Below are 20,718 nucleotides of genomic sequence, written 5' to 3'. Positions count from 1 at the left end.
TTTCTATCATTGAGATAATGAATTGAAAAAAAAAAAAAAAATTAAAAATATATATATATATATATATATACACACACACACACACACACACACACACATATATTAGTTGTTGATTGACCTTTATTTTATTTATTTATATGCGGTGCTGAGAATCAAACCCAGTGTCTCACTCATGCCAGGTGAATGCGCTACAGCTTAGCCACAGCTGCAGCCCCTGAGGTAGATTTTTGTTGGTGTTATTTTCATTTTATTTCAGTGATCTCTTGGTCACCTACTAAATGTTTGGCACGGTGAATCCAGTAGTGAAAAAGGCTAACAGAATATTTGCCCTTTTGAATTTCATGATCTAGCAGGAAAACAGTCATCGGACAAGTATTTAAGTAATTTATAACCTTGATGATTCTTGCAAAGTGGAGATTGTTATCAAAAGTCCAGTGGGGGAGGGCTTGACTTCATTGGTCTGGGGGCTAAAAGTTCTTCTATGAAATTGACATTTGAAACTGGAGGAATGAATTTAGATCAGCCAGGTAAAGACAAAAGAGATGGAGGGGACAGAGAACAGGGTTTATGAGAGAAACAGAAAATAACATTTTTCTCATAACAGCACTTAACACCATAACTAGCCCAAGATTTATAATCACTGGTAGCTATTATTATCTACCCATGAAAACCTTTACAAACAGAGCAAAAGGTATAATCAAGTACCTTAGGTTCAGACTCTGGATTTGGGAAGGAGAATGAGTGTTTGGGTGATACTGGAAGCACTGGGGATTGAGCTGGGGGCAGGTGTCTCTGGAGTAAGATGTCTCCTGTGAGGCTCCTTTCCCATACATCTCAATCATCAGGTCCTGGTAGAACCAAATTCTGCCAGTCTCCCAGGTAGACTCAGTCCTCCCATCCTCACTGCTGCTGAGAGTCAGCACGCTTGAGTCCCCCACAGTGGCTTTCTCAGTGGCCCTTTGCTTTTCAAGTTATACTGTACATGGCTGCCAGAGTTGCCATTCTTCCTAAATCACAGGTCAAACAGCCCTACCCTTCTGAAAACGACATGACTCCTGTTGTTTACAGTGTGACATTCAAGCCCTTCAGATTGGCCTGAAAGCATTTCACTACCTGGTTATCCCCAAAAAGTCTTCGAGCCTCGTCTCCTATCCCAGTGCATATGATCCAGGCACACTGGACTCCCTCAGGTTCCTAATATATCATGTACTCTCATGTCCCATGTACTTGCTCATGTTCTTCCCCCTGTCTGATTGTCCTTCACCCTGTTCTCCTTCATCACCTGATGAGATGCCTTCCATGTCAAGTGTTATCTTCCTTGAGACTTCTTCTTCATTCACCTTCTTACTCTCCTGTCCTGTTATGAGAGTCAGTGTGATCAGATTTCTCAAGCTGTGGTAAGGCTGTAGTATGTCTGCCCTGGCCCTGGGTTGTGTGCCCCTCACCACCAAGTACACAGTGAATAGGTCCCAGCTAAGGATCCCTGATGTTCCCTTTAGTTATCGTGGTTGGTCTTAGAGGAGGCTCCCTGGTTTTCCATGTAGAATTTATTCTATGAATATTTATTGAATGTCCACTATGTGCTGCTGGTCACTAAGAATAGTGCAAATGAAAAAAAGAGGTTGATCCCAGTTCTTGCTCTTCTGGAGTTTACTTTATAACGAATGGGGAGACAGAAGAGCCCAGGGAAAGGACAAACTTGTTACGTTCACCCATTGAGGTAAATGAATGGCAAATGTGTTGAGGATGTTCTTGACATCTTTCTTTCTTCCTTTTCAGTGTTAGAGATTGATTTTGCGGAGCTAACCCTGGAAGAGATTATTGGCATTGGGGGCTTTGGGAAGGTCTATCGTGCTTTCTGGATAGGCGATGAGGTAGCCGTGAAAGCAGCTCGCCACGACCCCGATGAGGACATCAGCCAGACCATAGAGAACGTTCGCCAAGAGGCCAAGCTCTTCGCCATGCTGAAGCACCCCAACATCATTGCTCTTAGGGGTGTGTGTCTGAAGGAACCCAACCTCTGCTTAGTCATGGAGTTTGCTCGCGGAGGGCCTTTGAATAGAGTGTTATCTGGGAAAAGGATCCCCCCGGACATCCTGGTGAACTGGGCTGTGCAGATCGCCAGAGGGATGAACTACCTACATGATGAGGCAATCGTCCCCATCATCCACCGCGACCTTAAGTCCAGCAACAGTGAGTAGTAGGAAGAGCTGGGCTGGAGGGTTAATGGCACCTTCACTCTGAGGCCGTGGCCTCAGTAGGAGTGGATTCCCCGTGGAACCTTGCCTGAAATATTCCATTCTTGAGTGGGAGGGGATGCGGGAGTGGAATGAGTGCCAGGGAAAACTGGTGGGATAAGTTTGAACTCCAATTAGCAGGCAAGGTTGGCAATATGTAATTCTGATACGTGCTGCAAGAACACATTTATTTTTCCCACTTGAGGGAAGTTGTGTAGGTAATCAAAGACGGATTTCCCTCTTTGTGGAACAGCAAGTAAAAGCAGACCTGTGCCACCTGCTTGAATTTCTGCCTAAACACCTCAACTTAAGGTACCCACCAGAGAAGAGACCATCAGAAGAAGGGGCAAATTTTTTAAATGGTGAGCTGATTGAGATGACAGTACCAGTTTGGAGAACATGACCTGGCTGGTAGTGTTACAGACCTCCGGGTAGCCCAGAGATGGCATTAATCCCAAAACTACCTGGTATTTAATAGTAGGGAACTGAGAAATAACTGTTTATTAAACACCCAGTATCCATAAACTGGATTGTAAAGCAAGTGTTAGGTATAATTAAATAGCAAGTTGGTAGTGATTTCCGTAGTTCACCAGGGCTGAATCAGAGGACCTAGGAATACGCTTTATTTGTGGGGTGGTTTGTGTTGTCTCCTGCCTAACCTGACTGTAGACAGCATACAGTTGCTTAAAGGTATATGCTTAAGATCACTTTGAGCATCCTGTCCCAGAGAGCTGGGCATTTGAGTTGAAGGACTTTGGGGGTGACATGGGCCCCAGGGACTTCACTCTCTCTGTGTTCTTCTGTTTTAAGCCCAGAAATCCTTCAGACCTTGTTTTGTTCCAAGTTGTTCCAGATGTGGTTATTTTTCTGTTAATGTTCTTGTTAATCAGTTACTTTAAAAATTGCAAATTGTTGTAGAAAACTTAGAAAGTACACATAAACAAATAGAAGAGAGAGCTAATTCAGTATTTTCCTTTAGCAAGATCAATTCTTACATTTAGCATATTCTTCCAGACATTTTAAAATCATATGGGGTTCATATATATATACATGTGTGTATATATATGTATATCTATATACACACATATATGTATGTATATATTAAACACATATATGTGTGTGTGTATACACACACACACACACACAGATATACTTTCCAATTTACTTTAAAATAGCCTTTGTTACTTTTATCTTTTCTACCTGTGTACTCTTCACCCCCTTAATATAGAATCTTCCTTCTTGCAAGAGTATGGAATGTTAGATATTCATTTTAGGTATGATATGTGTAGAAGTTTTTAGTTACATAAAATAAAATCTGTTTTCTCTTTTTCCCTTAACCATTATTTTATCTCTTTATCATGTTCTGAACCTTCTTCCCCAATTCTGTTCTTTAAATGTACTAAATAAATTCAAACTTTTGGTGACCTCTTTCAGAGTACTTCTACCTAGAGATTGCTTTGGATGATGGGATAAGAAGCAGCAGATGTGTTGGTAGAAAATGTGTTATAGAAGCTGAATTTTCTTTATTATTATCATTTTTTTATATATCCTTATCATGCTAGGAGAATTAGGAAAAGTGCTTTAATGTTGCATAATTGAACCTGTTTAGAAAGCTGGGCTAGGATAACCAAATTGTAAAAGTTTATCAGTTTCTTGATGAAGTTTTAATTGAGCCTAATTTCAAGCTAGCCTTACTTTTATAAGGTTTGTGTTTTGGACTCTAGGCTCTTGGAAAGGAAAGGCTGCCATGCCAAAGTGCTGCTGTTGGTAGGAGAGGGCAGGAGACTTAAATGTCACTCTCTTTTCCAGAAGACAGTGCTTTGATCCTTTCTTTGTCCTTAAGTGTGTTTCGGGATTGCCATGGGAGGACCCTCCAGGTGGCCTGTTGTGGAGAGAGAGGATTTTTACATAGGGTAGTATTTTGAAGGACCTTGTCAACACATGGCCAGAAGTGAGTCTGGTACAGTGTACCTTATGGTTGGTGCTGATGTTTTACCAGCTGTAAATCTCACATGTGAGTTGGAGTAGCCCCTTGACATTAGTCTGTGGGTGGATATTTGCCTAGGATTCTATATATCCAGTGGGTACCTCGTTGACCCTCATTATTATTTCACTGCAATGTGAGCATGATTTGGAAATGATTTTAAAAATGCTATGCCATTCCTTGCCCATTGCCTTCAATTTGGGAATCATAACTTTGTGTTTTGTAGACCTAGGGACACTGTCCTGTTTCCCTTAGTTTTTATTAAGTATTCTGGAGAGTTGGATTTTGGTCACTGCCATGTAAGGGTAGAATACTAAGAATTGTATGTTAGCTGACTTTGAACTGATAGAGAAAAAGAGTATGAATATATGGGGACCATCTTTGTGGGAAAAAGAAGGTAGTCAGTGATAATATACAGCTGTTATAAACTCTTAGTAAAAAGTAACGTGTTTAAATGTTTTATTGGGGCTGGGGTTGTGGCTGAGTGGTAGAGCACTTGCCTGGCACCTGTAAGGCACTGGGTTCGATCCTCAGCACCACATAAAAATAAGTAAATAAAATAAAGGAATAAAAAATGTTTTATTATCCTGATCACCTACTTGAAACAGTCATTTTCCATTTACCAGCAGTGAAATGTCTATGGCACACAGTATTCTTTGTGTATATATATAATGCACATTAAGTTTAGGTCTGACTGTATATAACCTAAGAAACAAAACAAAATAACAATGACTAAAATGAGGTATAGGTCTGGGGACATAGCCCATGGGTAGAGACCTTGCCTAGCATGTGCAGAGCCCTGAGTTTGAGTCCTAGTGCTGCAATAAATAAACAAAAAAATAAAATAAGGTATATATTTATCTTTGAAAAGAAGTCTGAGGATTTTAGGGTAGCTCCATAGGGTTATCAGGGCCCCAGGTTCCTATTTTTTATTCTATCATCCCAGTATGTGGAGGACCAGATATCTGATCCAAGTACAGGCCTGAAGGAGGTGGAAAAGCAGAAGTGCAGACTGAGGTGCTCCTAGTGACTGGGTCAGCTCCCATTAATTTCTCAGAGATCTAGTACAATATGATCACATAAATGTGACTAGCAGCAAAGGAGGCTGGAAATAGAGGCTTTTATGCTGGGTGGCATTGAGTCCCACTAATAATCAAGGTATGATACCAAGGACAAACACATCTGGAGGGGAGGCAGCCAGCGGTGTTCATGGAATCTTTTTGTTTATTTTGTGTACTGGGGATTGAACCCAGGGTGCTCTGTCACTGAGCTATATCTCCAGTCCTTTTTTTTTAATATTTATTTTTTAGTTATAGTTGGACACAATACCTTTATTTTACCTATCCATTTTTTTATGTGGTGCTGAGGATCGAACCCAGGGCCTCCTGCGTGCAAGGCGAGTGCTCTACCACTGAGCCACAACCCCAGCTCCCCCATTCTTTTTTAGTTTGAGACAGAGTCTTGCTAAGTTGTCCAGGCTGGCCTTGTACTTACGATCCTCCTGCCACAGCCTCCCAACCAGCTGGGACTATAAGCTTGTGTCAGGCCTGGCTTTGCCATGGAATCTTTTTTTTAAAAAAATTTTAAAATTTTTTAGTTGTAGCTGGACACAATACGTTTATTTTACTTATTTATTTTTATGTGGTGCTGAGGATTGAACCCAGGTCTCGCACATGCAAGGTGATCGCTCTACCACTGAGCCACAATCCTAGCCCTGCCTTGGAATCTTAAGGCAGGATATGTATGGGGAAAAACAGTTTACTCCGATATTTAGCATCATACAATCAAACAAATTTAGCTGGGCGCTGGGACATATGGCTCAGACTCCTGGTTTAACTAATGCCTTACACTGCTTTACCACATCAGATCATTAACTTAAACATCGCATCTTAAAACTACTTGTAAAAGGCCACTGGCTATAAAAATGGATTTATGTCTCCCTGCTCCATCAAATCTGGGGAAAACCAGTTATTTGGTTGTTAGTAAAGACATTAGTGAAGGATATCTTTTAGTGGGAAGATTGTCTTTTTTGGGATAGGTTTGTGGATTTTAGGATTTTGTATAGCAGGTGATTTGGCATGAAGGCACTTGGCAGAATAGCAGTTTAATAGTTCTCTTAAAAGTTAAATTAGGCTGGGTGTGGTGGTGCACACCTGTAATTCCATCAGCTCTGGAGGCTGAGAAAGGAGGATCCCAAGTTCCAGGTCAGCCTCAGCAACTTAGTGAGGCCCTAAGCAACTTAAGTGAGACCCTGTTTCAAAATAAAAAGCACTGGAGATGTGGCTCAGTAGTTAAGTACCCCTGGGTTCAATTCCTGGTGCAAAAAAAAAAAAAAAAAGTTAAATTGGTGGGACTGGGGGTGTGGTTCACTGGTAGAGTGCTTGCCTAGCTTGCATAAGACTGTGGGTTTCATCCCCAGTAATGCCAAAGGGAATATAAATAAATAAATAAATAAAATGAAAAAAGAGAAAAAAATCTAAAAACTTCCCAAAGGAAAGGTAGTATTATTAACTTTTATTTTTATTATCAAGTAACTGATAGGTATTCCAGAGAATTGTATTTGGCCCCTGTCATGTAAGGGTGTAACACTAGGAATTATATGTTAGTAGACTTTGAACTGATAAAGAAAAAAATATGAATACGTGGGTACTGTCATGGGGGAAAAGGAAGTAATTGGTGATAAACCTCCAGCTGTTATAAAGTCTTAGTAAAAAGCCTCTCCTTCTGGGGCTGGGGTTGTGGCTCAGCCACAGTGCGAGGCCCTGGGTTCAATCCTCAGCACCACATAAAAATAAATAAATAAAATAAAGGTATTGTGTTCATCTACAACTAAAAAAAAAAAAAAAGAAAACACAGGAAATCATAAAAGTAAAAATGGTGTTTTTCTGTGCATTTACATGTATTTATTTTCACTGCTCACATATCCCAATAAACATATTGCTTGTAGCATGCTCTTCTCCACTGATCGTGTCTTGTCAGCGTATGTTCCTAATCGCTACACCATAGCCTGCACAGGGCTCTTAGACAGCTGCGGTATTTCAGCTGTGTTATTTGTCTGGCCCGGTAGTGCTTTAGTTTCAGATAATTAGAAATAATGTTGTTCTGCTCACAAGGCCACAGCCTCCAAGTTTTGTTAATTTTTGATCTCCTGCCTATACCTTCCTTACCTTTCCAGTAACTCATTCTTAATTTATAGCTGAAAAGAGCACAGGTGGTGGAGACCTGTATTTGATTTGGGACTAGCATCACCTGCCTTCCTCTTCTCAGATGTCAGCCTAAAGTTGTTGTGAGGTCTTTGCTGCCTTCTCTTCCTCCTCCTCTAGGGGTGCTTTCCCCTTAAGCCAAGCCTGTCTCCTCTTTGTCCCCAACACACCTGGTGGGTCCAGGCCCTAAGGCTCACAGCAGCCCTTGCTGTGGGAACAGCCCTGCTTGCAGGAGTGCCCTCACCTCATCTCTCTGCCTACCCAAACCCTATCCAGATTTCTGTGCTTAATCAAACCTGGCTGCACCTCCTCCTGAGAGCCCATTACAGATCTTGCTGTAGCCTCTGCTCAGTAGCTGTTTGCTAAATGCACATTACCTGATGGTATGTGAAAGAATATTTGAGCAACAAGGGACTAGAGCCGCTAGTCAGCAGCTAGTATAAGGCTGCGATATTTGGTGACAACCATGGGGGAGTGCATGTTCTCCCCTGTGGTATTTATAGAATAGCCACATAGTCACCATGCTGCACTCCTTGGCCTCCTCTTTTTCTTGGCCATGATTTTAGGAGCATCCCTTAGGTTTCCAAATAGATTTTGTGTCTTTTGCTCCTAACATGGTTCCAGGTGCCCTCAGTGAATGAATGTGTAGAATACATAGAATAAATGAATGAATAAATGAGTGAATGGGACATCACTTCAACTGGTTTACTATAGGATTTCAAAATGTAAAAACTCACTTTTTCCCATCTAAAGATGCTATTCATACCTTACTTGTGTGGAATTTGCTTTTCATCCTCATTATACTCCCCAGGCCCTTGATCCTTTGTGAATGTCTTGAGTCTGTCAGTCTGTTTTGGATGCCCACGTGTGGCGTTTAACAGTGCATTTCTTACCAACCTTGAAGGCCTCTGCTTCCTTCTGTCTCCACACTGTTCCCAAATGCCAGCCCTGGGAATGGCAGGGAGACATCACCACCAGCTGATATTTTCACAGCAGCCAGATGGCAACTGCCAGGAGTTGTGGGATCAGGCCACCACACTGTGCACCAGACTCTCTGCCAGTCTGCTCTGCCCAACTCAGAGCTTCTTTTGTTCCTAGCTTGGGAATTGCCCCTCATGGTCTTCAGAGTACTTTTCACATTTTCGTTGAGTTGATTGATTGGCTGCGCCTCTTGTAACTGGAGGCCCATGTAGCACCCCTTTGACCCCTAGTTTGTGCCTCCTGGGCTTTGTGCCCATCTCCAGCCTTCCCTTGGAGTTCACAAGGTCAGAAAGCTGGAGATAACTTTTCTTGCAACACAAGGGTGAGAGAGCTTCCATCTTCCTCTTGGCCCCACCTGGCTGGTTCTATTGTTTTAAGCCTGGAGCATACCTGGGCTGGACATTGGCCAAAGCTCCCTCCTGGGTTTCTGGGTAGGATTTCTCATGGCTGGGATTTTGCTGGCTGCCAGGCCCTGGTACTCTATGACCTGCTGGATCCTGCTCTCTAGTGTTTTCTTCCTGCACGTGTGTCAGAGTGCATTCCTGCCTCAGATAAAGCAGCTAAGGCACCGGTGTGCTGGCCAGGGGCAAAGTGGCATCAAACTTGCTAGAAAAAGGTGGAAGAGCAGCCATCAGAACAGTTTTCCCCATAGGTGAAAAAAATAAGAAACAACAAAACATTCCCAGAGTATATCTGAAAGGCAATGAAGTGTCAGCTAGAGAAACCAGTTTTCCCATCTTGTTGGGAGGTGGATGATGACTTTTTCTGTGCCTCCTGAAAGCATCCTCAAATGATACACTTCCGCTGTACTTGACTCAGCTCCTTCTGACTCTCTTCCCCCATTATTCTCCTCATGGGGTATTGTGTCTCAGGACAAACACTCAGGGTCACTCCAGGTGAACGGAGCTGCATGAAAAATCACACAGAGACAGAGAAATACCTTTTTCTTTGGGTGTTGTGATTGCTCCTCTGACCTTAGGGGTCTGTGGATAGAGAGGGGGCTGGGGAGGAAGCCATTCAAATGAGGCAGGGGGTCAGGCTTCAGGGGGCTGAGTCTAGCTTCCTGATGTCTGCTGTCAGCAGGTTGACTAACATCTAGGAAGGCCACACCCAAAGGCAGAACAAGAGAAGTGGACACATAAAGGGAGTTTCTATGGAACATTCTATCCCAAACAGGGCAAAGGGGTAGGATTACAAAGGAATACGTGAGTGTAGCTCAACCCCAGGGGTATGCCTGCTCCTAGGGCCACGCCTTGTTAGCCTTGTTATCTGAGGAGGGAAAAGACCCAGTCACGAGTCTCGAGTCATGGCACTACCATGCCAGACTCCAGTGATCTTTCAGATCCTCATGGTGCATCAGGACTTAAAGGTACTTGTATTTGGAGTGGCTCCCCACAGTGGGGGTTCTTTGCAAGTTCCTTCTTATAGAGAGTTGGAAGATGATGGATGTGTTTTGAGGATTTTTCTGGGCAAAAGTGATCAAAGAATTGGAATTATTTTTTGGTTGCAGGAGACTGTACCTAAGGTTAGCTGTTAGCCACCAGTCATTGCCCAGAACATTGTGTTCAGTTGATGGGAAACATTTTCTGTGAATAAAGAGCCAATGTAAATACATACGTGAATAAAGCCACAATGAAGCAAGCAGTCAGCCAGGTGAGTGTGACTCTGCAGAAGAAACCAGTGAGGCCACAGGGCCTACTTACAAGCCTGTCACCTTAGCTCTTCAGTGTGGCCTGGGAAACTCAATTTCCTCTTGGGCCCCCCTGGCCTGCTCCTTTCTTTCTGTATTTACACTTCTATCCCCAATGGCTTCCTTTTGTGTGGAGTCTGACTGAGCACGTGGTGTTAGAAATATAACCCTCAGCAAAACTAGACACAGGACCTGCCCTTAAGGTGCTCCCTGTGAGGTCAGGGAAAAGGATCAAAACACAGTGAAACAAAAATGTCAAGTCAGGACTGATCAGAGCCATGAAGGGGAGATGTTGGTGCCACAAGAATGACCGATAAAGGGACGCACCGAAACGGGGACTGTGGAAGGGCTGCCTGAGCACACTTTGTTTCGGATGTGATCTGAAGTGGGGAAGATGGGTGTCGGTGAGACACAATGGGAAGGGAGAGTGGGGCAAGGAGTTTCTAGGCAGAGATCCTCTAAATGGCATCCTCGGTGTTCCCTCTGGATTCATCCGCCTCAGCCTTTTCCTGTGGTTGGTGGAGCTGAGGAACCATTGAGGAGGGAAATTGAACTTTTTGTGGGACCTTTGCCTTTATCTCTCCAGGGCTGCTCTAGAGCCCTGCCTACCTTTCCATCCTATTTGGTCCCCTCAGGGGCTTCTCTGAAGTTTACAAAGTGGGGCAGGAAGTGACTTGGGACCCTGGGCATGTTTTAGGCACTGATAGAGCTTGTGATGATGTCAGAGCAGAAGCTTGTGTCATGTGAAGGACACTGGGAGGGATTTCTGGACTATGATTACGCCTCAGAGAGTTGTCCAGTTTAGCACAAGGAGACTTTGAAAGGTACGCAGGCTTCCTGGGGATTGAACCCAGGGCCTCATGCATGCCAGGCAAGTGCTCTATCATGGAGCCACATCCCCAGCCCTCCAGACAAATCTTTAGTCTTCCTTTCCTCTGTTTCCTCTGACTGAGCTACTGTTGCTTTGAGAGTTAAACACATTGTTATGTCTTTCCTTGCCAGGTCCCTCTACAAGCAAATGTGGCAGTAGCTAATAGTGATCACCCCTTGCAGGCTGTGGCCCTGTCATAGCTCAAGGTCAAGATTTGTACTTAAGGATTCCTAAGCAGACAAAAAAAGAGCCTGCTTTCTCTCCTTTCCTCCACATCTCTTGGAAAAATTTCCTTAACCTGGTGCTTCACCTCTTTCTAAGGAGGTAGTTCAGAATTGCTTTTGGTTAGGACACAAAACCATGATATCAGTGGTCTGGCGGAGCCAAGAGAAGAATGTAGCTTCTTCCTAGGGTGCATGGGTCATCACATGGAGTCCCCTTCAGTACTCTGGGAACCTCTTGTACAGCCATACTTTGTTCCTTTTTGAAAGAAAGGATTGTTAACACAGAGGCTGTGCACACCATGACACCATGGAATCCAAGTAAAATGTGGGCTGGTTCATTTTAGAGGGAGAGGGCCAGAACTTGTATTAATCTACATCTCAAAGAAGGTTATGAATCAAGATTGTTTGTTATAAGAGAATTTAAATTGGGTGTCCGTGTAAGAGGTGGACTGGGGTGGTGGGAGGAACGTGGGCCTAAGTGCTGTCTTTGACACCATCTGGCTGGGTGGCCTTGGTTGCATCTTGTAATCTCTCTGAACCTCAGAGTCTTCATCTGTAAAGTGAGAGATTTGGAGGAGATGGTGTTTATTCCTTCTGGGACTTAAAGTTTGAATGTCAGTGTGTTTGGGATCTGGTAGTGACAAAATAGTTTGTCTGCATCTGTGTGTCAGGCTTCAGTGTGCCCAGGTTCCCCTATTCCAGGCTGCCCCTTTCAGGGGCTGAACCTCTGAAAGGGACTCTTTGCCTAGTGATTTAGTGGAGAAATAGTTGACAAGAACCTGCAGGTGCTTCCCATCCCCCATTGCTGCCCAGGCTGTGACAGATGGCCTTGCTGAGGGAAGATGCTCCGGTCACATGAATCATGACAAAGATTCACAACAGACCAAGGACATCCTTCATCCTGGAAGCAAGGCCCAGTTAGTTGAATGCTACTTCTGTCCTTGGAGCTAAGCAAAGGGCATCCGGGTATCTTAGAGCTTTGTTGCTTCTTTGACTTACACTTGCCTCTTGCCCGCTTTTCTGAATAAACACAGAGCTTTTTCAGATGAGGTTCAAGACCATGCAGGTGGTTTTGATTGTGCTCCTCTATATCCCACTCACTAATAAAATTGTAGGAAGGCCTGGTATCCTGTGCAGGGTACATACAGAGATGTAGAAATTAGCCATATTAAAACCTATGCATTTCATGTTCCTTTCCCTGACCTCCCCAGGGTTTTTGCTCCTCCTAAGAAAGTTGAAGGTTTTGGTTTGAGAAATAAGTAGTTTTCTCCTTAGGCTTGGTTTTGGGAACCATTATGGTCTCATGGAAAGGACACTGGCTCAGGAGTTTGACAGCTTTGGATTTAACCTACTTTCTTCTTGGGCATCTGACACTGGGCATGTGCTCAGCCTCTCAGAGCTTCAGGAATCTTATCTGTAAAATGTGGACAACACAGAAAAGAGCAGTGTTATTTTAAGATGATGTGAAATGGTGTCAGCCAAGTGTTGCTCAGGCACTGTGTTCAGTAGTAGATGGTTGCTGGGCTTTCCCCCCTCTTTTTAAGGAGTACGAGAAACTTTGTCCTATTCTTTGTTAATTTAGGTGTATGTAGGATATGGTTGGATTTCACTTTTTTAAAGTGCGTGGGGGATTTGGGGGAACCTTCTCCTAAGCCAGCCTGGCATATTTTTATCCCCTCCTACTAAAACAGGCATGTTTATTTTAGCTGAAGCCACTGAAAGGGCTCAGTCCCCACTAGCTTTTTCTAACTGCAGCAAGAGTGTCTTGTGCAAGAGGCCTGTGCCTCTCACTCCCTGGGGACCCCGCCTTCAAGTGCCTGGGCCCATGGAAAATGCTGCCTTGCCCTGTTAGGGCCTTTGGCCTGATTGAATTAGACAGCTGGCCAGTTTATGGCTCTGCTGGACTCTTAGTTGATAATTGAAATGAGTTTGCCCCAGGAGGAAGGCAGGACATTTCTCTCCCTCCCTTCCCTGGTGCAGCAATCTGCTGCTGAGGCCAAAGGGAATGTCTGTCTCTTTCATATTCCTGCCTGGCTTCCCCACAACAGCTCTGCATTCATGTTGCGCAGGCTCTTTTAAGACTCCGGAATATTCAGGGTGGGCTCAAGAGCTCTTATTTTGAGCTTTGTGGTCTTGGTTTGGAAGGTAGTGGAGAGTTATCCCTACTTGCACTCTCCCAAGTCTCTTGTTCCCAGCACTTAGTAGGTCCTCCTGAAATGTTGGTATGATTTTGATCACTGTGGATTCCAGCACTGTGTCTTTTCCCATGCCATCCCCCTTCTCCCCACAGACATTTTCCAGACACTGCAGAGCCCACATTTAGGCTACGGACCCCTGTTTCCATTGGAGATGACCCACAGAGCCTGGGTATGCGTACTGCCTGGCTGTGATTTGCTAGCTGGGAACCTTGAACAGATAACATGTTCTCTGTGCTTGAGTATTTGCAAATGTAAAATGGGACTAATTAGAATACCACTTATCTCATAGAAATGAGGATTAAATAAAACAATCTAGGTGAAGCTCTTAGCAGTGCTTGACGCTTAGTAGGTGCTCAGTATATTGACCATCATGAGTAGACTTCTGGCTGCTACCTTTGCTCTCTCAGTATTTAGATCTCAATTTGTGCTGTGCTTTTGGTTCCCTTTATCTTTTGTTTGCATGTCCTTAATGTTTTAATCATATTCTCTTCAATTACACTGTAGATTTTAACAATTAAAAATGTAATACACTTACATGGGTAAAAGTAGTACAGAAATGAAAGACAAAGAAAAGTCTCCTTCCCACCCTAAGTTTCTTTCTTAGAAGTAAATGTGGTTGAATTTTTTTCTCCTTCAATAACTTTTTTTTAATGAAAAATAAGAAACTCAATAGGACTCTTCTAATATTCTGTTATTTTCTTTTTTTAAAAATTTTTATTTGTAGAATTTTTGACATCAAAAGTTTTACTATTTTTCTTCCTTTTATCTTCCCTTACTCCCTGACCTCCCCCGACCCACATCGTACATAATATAGGACTTTGTGTAACATAGTCTGTTTGTCAGCAGTTCCACTGTTGCTAAGAAATCTTGCCCTTACTTTGTCCCTAGTTCCTTTCTGGATGGACTCAAAGTCTTCTTTTGAACAAGTTGCATTTATTTGCTTTAAGCCTTTGCTCTTATTTATCCATTTCATAAACTTTTCAGGAGCCTGGGACACTAGAGGAAAGTGTTCCTTAGAACAGCTTATGTGATTGGAAGCCTGTTTGCCTCTGGAATTTCCCAGCTGTGAAAGCTCTGACTGTCCCTCCTCCCTTAGAGCAGATCTGGGGGCACTGGAGCAGCAGGCCCTGCAATGAATGATCTTATAAGTTAGCCTTTTTTCTGCAAATCCTTTAGGACTGTATGCAAGCAAATGTGCATGATAAAGCAGTGTAATAGGAAACTGTCACTGAAAAAAAAAAGTCCCAGATTCCATTGTGTGAACATAACTGTTTTTCGTCCTTACATTTGGTTCTCCTGTTCTTGTAGACATAAGTTATCTCCTCCTTCTATTCAAGTCACAGTGTATATGATGTCTGGACACTTACAGCATTTGGTTTCTGCATTCCATTAACCTTTAAGAATCTAAGAGGAAGGAGAAAAGGAGCATGGTTAGGAAAGATAGTAGTCGCCTTTAGTCTCCAGCCATTCTTAACTTTGTGTTGTGCTTTGAGAGTTTACGGAACCTTATAGCTGTAATCAGGAGAAGTTGTATGACTTGCTGAAGGCCCTGCTGATGGGAAGCTTGTCTCATGAGGATGTTCTTTCTTTCAGCACCTGCATCCCGCTACTCTGCCCAGTGCTCCAACTGAGTCCGAAGTATTGCAAAACATAGTGGGATAAGGATCTAGACCCCACCTGAGGAATCAGGACTATTTGCTCATAAGCCTTGGGGTTAAAGTTTGGGTGTGAAGTCTGCGTGTCTTTCTTGATTACTAACATGAACTTCATCATTTTCTTTTTTGTGCTATGTAGAAGGAAAACATGTTCATTCTCTTCCAGATGGTATCGTTTTTAGGAAGAGGGGAAAAAAAAAACAGTAAAAACAATTTATTTCTCAAGCACTGGACTCCTGGCTACCTGTGCTTAGGGACAGGAATTCTGGAGTGGATCAATAATAATGTGCACACTGTTGTCACAGTTGTGTGATTTGTTTTCTCTCTCCCTGCCATAGGAGACCTACCCTTTCTAATTACTTGGGTTAAGTTAATAACAAAATTGGTTTGCCCCTCCCAAATGCATGGCAGCTGGTGACAAGGAAAGACATTCTGTCAAACCTAATAATTAGTGGTGGAAAATCAATTAAGGATGTAAGTTTTCCCCATGTAAGTTTCTCTCAGATAATTTTGTTAGAATAATGTGACTTTATCTTAATTTTTCCTTAGCTAATTGTTCATAGGGCAGTAATAAATGGGCCTCATCCTTCCACCCATATTCCTAGAGATGGAGATGAAGAATAATCATGTTTTATATTGGATGTTTCAGAATTTTCTTTTAAACAGCAACCGAGGTTCTCAGGCAAAGGTAGTGGCATCCCCATTTTACAGTAGAGGAAACTGAGACTTAGAGATCTTTAATGCTTTGCCTAAGAATAGAGCTAAAGAACGATGGCGCCTAAACTTGCATCCTGGGCCTTTGAGTACTTATGTGGTGCTCTTTGTACTTTGGACACACACCATAGTAGGAAATGCTCTCTAGCACATTGTTCTGCAGGGCGGACCCTGAACTCACCAAAATCTGGGTGTGATGGGGCTAGACCTGACTTTCAACCTGATTTTGGTGTCTTTGTGGGGTATGTCATTCCCACATCTGGAATCGCAGATGGGGGATCCCTCACTGCTCCACCCAGGGGCTCTGTCACCTAAAATATACAGGACCTGGGAGCTAGTGTCTCATTTCCCCTTTCCCAGGCCCTCTCCAAAAGCACAATTCGAACCTCAGCTTTACTTCTTGTTAGTGTTTGTCCTAAACCAAAATCATCATGCTTATACAGCTGTCCAGAAGTTGGGCTCTAATAAAAGTTTCTACTTCATTGCGCTCTTGATTTTACTTGTGTTTGTGTTGTGGTTTTGTTTTTGTTCAAACAAAGGAAATGCATACAGATTTCACATAAATTCGCAGATGATTGTTTATAGAACTTTACATTTTTTAACAAAAGAATGATGTTAACGTTGAACAAGGGTTTGGACACATTTGCTAATGGCAGAGTCCTCTGTGGTTATTCAGATGCCACAACTTTCAGCTCTGCGTCACCTTGGAGGTGAGCAGGCCCTCCTGGGTAATTGCCTTTGCTGCTGAGTGTATTGCCAGATGGACCATGTCTGACTAGCGTGACAGTGTCATTTCCATGGAGGGCAGCTAGGCATGCTGTGTGGTGCCCACTTAGATTTTTAGATTAATAGCATGAAAGATGCGTTTGACTTTACCATTAATTCCTGTTTGAATTGATGACTGGTGGAACAGCACCCCAGCTATCAAAGAGAAACCTGTTGGCTATTTCTTTCTGCCCCACAATGAAAATCTTGACCATGCTGCTACTGGAACTTTTGTGGTGGATGGAAAGGGAGGGGGCAATGACTGAATCTTGCAGATTCAGTCCAGGAGAAACACTCTTTTAAAAGGAATTTTGAGCATGAAGTTTATGAACTCCTTTGTGTAAGGGCAGTGAGTAGGATTTAAAAGGGGAATTTGAAGAAGTGTTGTTGTAGACCCTGTGATTCCCCCTGATTGCTGAAGAAAAATAAGAGTCAGACTAATTTTAATTTACTTTATGATGTTGTCATCCCCCTTCCTCCTGATTGGACACAGTTTTGCCCTGGGATTCTGACATGTGAGCCTTTGATTTTATGTGCATGATGTTAGGTTGCAGAGGCCAGGAATCTGGCCAATTTTAGGTTCCTATTAAGCTTCTTGGTGCTTTATTTGATATTCAGTATATTGGAGGAGACCCTGGGAACAAGAAGAATAAGAATGTCACTGCTCAGGAAGGAGGTATTTAAAGACCTTTCCTCACCTGGGGGTTTGCCGGGAGCTGGGAATAAGGCGTTTGAGCATTTTCCCAGCAGTTTCTAGGTATGCCTGTTAGGCCTGCCTTCCCAGGTAGCAGGGAGGGAAAGGAACAGACTGGCTCTCCCCTGGAAACAGAGGTGTACCACCATGAAAACTGTGGTTTTTAAGTTTGCCCAACCATGGTGAGATCTTTAACTCTCATGGGGAAGAGAGTTTGTGGAGTAACCTTTGAAACAGGTTGGGAAGGTACAACCTTGTCCTCCTCCCTAGTGGGCATGGAGGCAGGAGAGAGGAAATGAGGCCTCCATGGCATAGACTGAAAGAGTGAGTCAGAACAGAGCTAGTCTTAGCCTGAGGAGGTGCCCTAGGTTGGTCCCTCCCTGCTTTTAGACGGAGAGGTTCAGGGTGACTCATAGGAAACTTTAATCCGTGTTTCATAGCTTTCCAGTGCCATTAAGGAGTTGGGGTTTGGAATGGCTGCTCCCAGCGTTTTGAGCCTTTATGGTCTGGGTTTCCTTGCCTGCAAGGTGCTGGGATAGAGTTGGTACCTGTGGCAGGGGGTGTTGTTTCCTCTTCTGCCCTAAGAGTCTTTCTCTTCTCTGATACCCTGTGTGAGGTGCAGGTCGGAGAGTCTGCAGTGTTCGGATTGTGTGTGGGTTATGACTCTCAACCAGTTTACACGCCTAGCAGGTCTTCATGACAACAGGATGTAGCCACTGTTGTACAGATGATGTAGGAAATGTGATACATCAATCATCTATGTAATATAGACGTCGTTTCTACTGCATTCTTTCTGTTATCAGGAGCCATATTATGTAAACACACACCGACCTGGAAAGTATGGCACAATATGGAATAACAGACCAGAGACAGGCAATTTGGGGTTCTGGAGAAGGGAAGGATTACTGGAAGGACTGGATGTAGGAGTCAGGCCTTAAAATATGGGTAGGATTCAGGAGGTCCTGGTAGTTGGGCATTTGGGGCCATAGCTGTGACTTTCTAGGGAAGGGGCCTGCTCCAGTTCAGTCAAGTGTTTGTTGGTGTTATGCCCCATCACCTGGCTTCTTTTGGAAATTCCCAGGCATGGAATATCGAACAGAAGCACCATGCCTCAGGTGGGCAAGTCTTTGATGTAGAAACAGTTCCTCTATCTATGTGGTCAAAGAGTGAACCATGGTAGAGTGCTATTGGCTCTGTATCACTGCTTTGGGCAAAATCCTCGACCTCTGAGCCCATTTTCTCTTCTGTGAGATGAAGACTGCTGGGTTTCTGTTCTCGCGACTAAAAGGCTCAGGGGTCACTCTAGTTAAACTGGTCTAACTGGGCTGCACAAAATAACCACACAAGAGACACAAATACCTTTTTCTTTAGGGTCGCTGTGACGGTTCCTCTGACCTTAAGGGTCCGCAGAAAGAGAGAGAGAGCGAGCATGCGCTGACCCCTTTTATTGAGGAGAAGCTATTCAAATGAGGCAAGGGGTCAGGTTTCAGGGGGCTGAGTCTATCTTCATGATGTCCACTGTCAGCAGGTTGACTGACACCTGGGTAGGCCACACCCAAGGGCACAGTAAGAGAAGGGGACACACACAAGGCACTTCCATGGAAGATTCTATCCTAAACAGGGCACGGGGTTATATTACAAAGGAACAGGTGAGCATAGCTTCACCCATGGGGCTGTAGCAAGATATACCCATGCACGAGACAGCAACCCTTACACCCAAGAAGGGTGGGGAAAGCTCTGCCACATTTCTGTGACTTAGCACCCAGCCGGGGAGTGTGACTCAGTCACATGTAAGGTTGGTCTCCCACAGAAGACAATCTTCCTGTTAACTCAGAGCATTATAATGAAGATTAAATGAAGTTATGCATATAATAAAGTTTTGCATTAAGCCCTTAGCATGAAGCTGGTGTGAACACTTGGTGAAAGGTGACTTCTCCTTTATTAAAAATTCTATTTCAAAGAGCAGCTGCTTCTCTGGTAGCAGCAGACATGACTAGATTCACAAATTTGTCACCTACTGTTTCCATTACTCTTGCTTCAGAATCAACCAATCCGAATGAGAACCTTTTTTATGATGCTCATGGAGACTGTGGGTCAAAATTTGGAAGGGGCTCAGAAGGGATGGCTTGTCCTGGTTTCTCAACATCTGGGTCTCAGTTGGGAAGAGGTGAAGGCTCAGAGTAATGCCAATAGATGGAGTTAGGAATTATCTGAAGGTCATTTACCCACATGTCCAATGTCTGGACTGGGAGATCTTGAAGGTTAGCACAGTGGCACCACCCACCTGCAGTCCTTCCATGGACTGGCTATCTCAGAGCTTTGGCCTTGTGTGGTGGCTCGAGGCTCCAAGCACTAGTGTTCCAAGGAACAAACAGAAGCTGCACCATCTTTTTAGCTTCCATTGGCTAAAAGCTCATAGCATGGAAGGCGTCTCATATGAATCTGAAAGTATATTCTTCCACTCCCATCAACGGAACTGGAGGCAGAGCTTGGGGATATAAGATCCTAGGGAACTGTGCAAGAGCCACACCCCATGTCCACCACCAGAAGAACTGATTTCTGTGGACAGAACCATCAAGGGTCTAATGTGCCTCCTCTTTTTAGATTATTTTTGTCTGGCACATACTGGGTGTGTTCCTTTTAGTTAATGTGGGCTGGGAAGGTGGGAGAACTCTAGGCAGGGAGAACTCTTTAGTAAGGACAGTAGCTGCACCAAATCTCTGCCTCTGGCTGTTTCCTGCTGGTGACATTTGTGTCTGGCCGGGCTCAGGGCTCAAGTTCCAGCTGTGTTATCTGAGCTTAATTTGCACAAGATGGCAACAACTGTAGGTGTCCAGGTGGATGGATGTCTTATGAAGTAGTCGTATTTTAGGATGTTAGAGCAGGATGTCCTGCAAACACATGCTGGGAGATTCAGTCAGGGAAATGGCACCTATTTTTCTGTTTTAAACACAAGAAGCTTTTACTCAGCAGAGCAGCATGGGAGCTGTGGGAAGGGGGCACAGTATCCAAAAGGAGATGAGAGTGAAGTTCCCATGGGAAGCTGGGGCTGGCTAAAGGAGTCATTCTTCAAGGCAGATGAATAGAGGCCTATAAATATGTTAGTTCCCCATCATGTCTTCTTCCATCCTCCAGCCCGATAAGGCTGCAGACATCCACACCTCACTGCTGCTGAATCATGTGGCACACAGAGGCGTGGGCGCATTGTGAAGTTAGTGCTCTGATTTGTTTCTCGTGTTCTGGTCCACACGTATACATCTGGTTTTACCCTCACTCTCCGAGGCACATATTTATGGCCACCCAGAATTGGGAGTGGCCTGGAACCCTGGACACTCTTGGGTTTGAACTGAGGCCCTAGTGTCCCAGTCCCGTTAAGTACCCAGCATTCCTGGGCACTGTGTCTTGGAAAGCTCTTCTGTCCATGTGTCCTCTCTTGTGTCATTCTTAGCCTGTGCCATTCCCTGAGTTGCCTGCGGGTCCTTGACTGACATTGTCAATACAA

At 43.9% G+C, this 20,718-nt stretch overlaps 1 protein-coding gene across 3 annotated transcripts in view; it reads left to right on the top strand.

The window, feature by feature from the left end:
- Positions 1 to 20,718, top strand: part of Map3k9 (mitogen-activated protein kinase kinase kinase 9) — a 67,314-nt gene that overhangs the window by 5,667 nt on the left and 40,929 nt on the right. Inside the window, exon 2 of one of the 3 annotated variants that reach the window (XM_048798888.1) lies at positions 1,780 to 2,193. In XM_048798888.1, coding sequence (XP_048654845.1) covers positions 1,962 to 2,193 — 232 coding nt within the window. In that variant the 5' untranslated portion in view covers positions 1,780 to 1,961. Of the gene's footprint in view, positions 1 to 1,779; positions 2,194 to 20,718 lie in introns of those variants that run through there. The other 2 variants (XM_048798889.1, XM_048798890.1) reach the window with 2 other exon arrangements.

This window comes from Marmota marmota, unplaced genomic scaffold, assembly GCF_001458135.2.
Source record: "Marmota marmota marmota unplaced genomic scaffold, marMar, whole genome shotgun sequence".
Taxonomy (NCBI): domain Eukaryota; kingdom Metazoa; phylum Chordata; class Mammalia; order Rodentia; family Sciuridae; genus Marmota; species Marmota marmota.
This window is presented reverse-complemented; position numbering and strand designations above follow the sequence as displayed.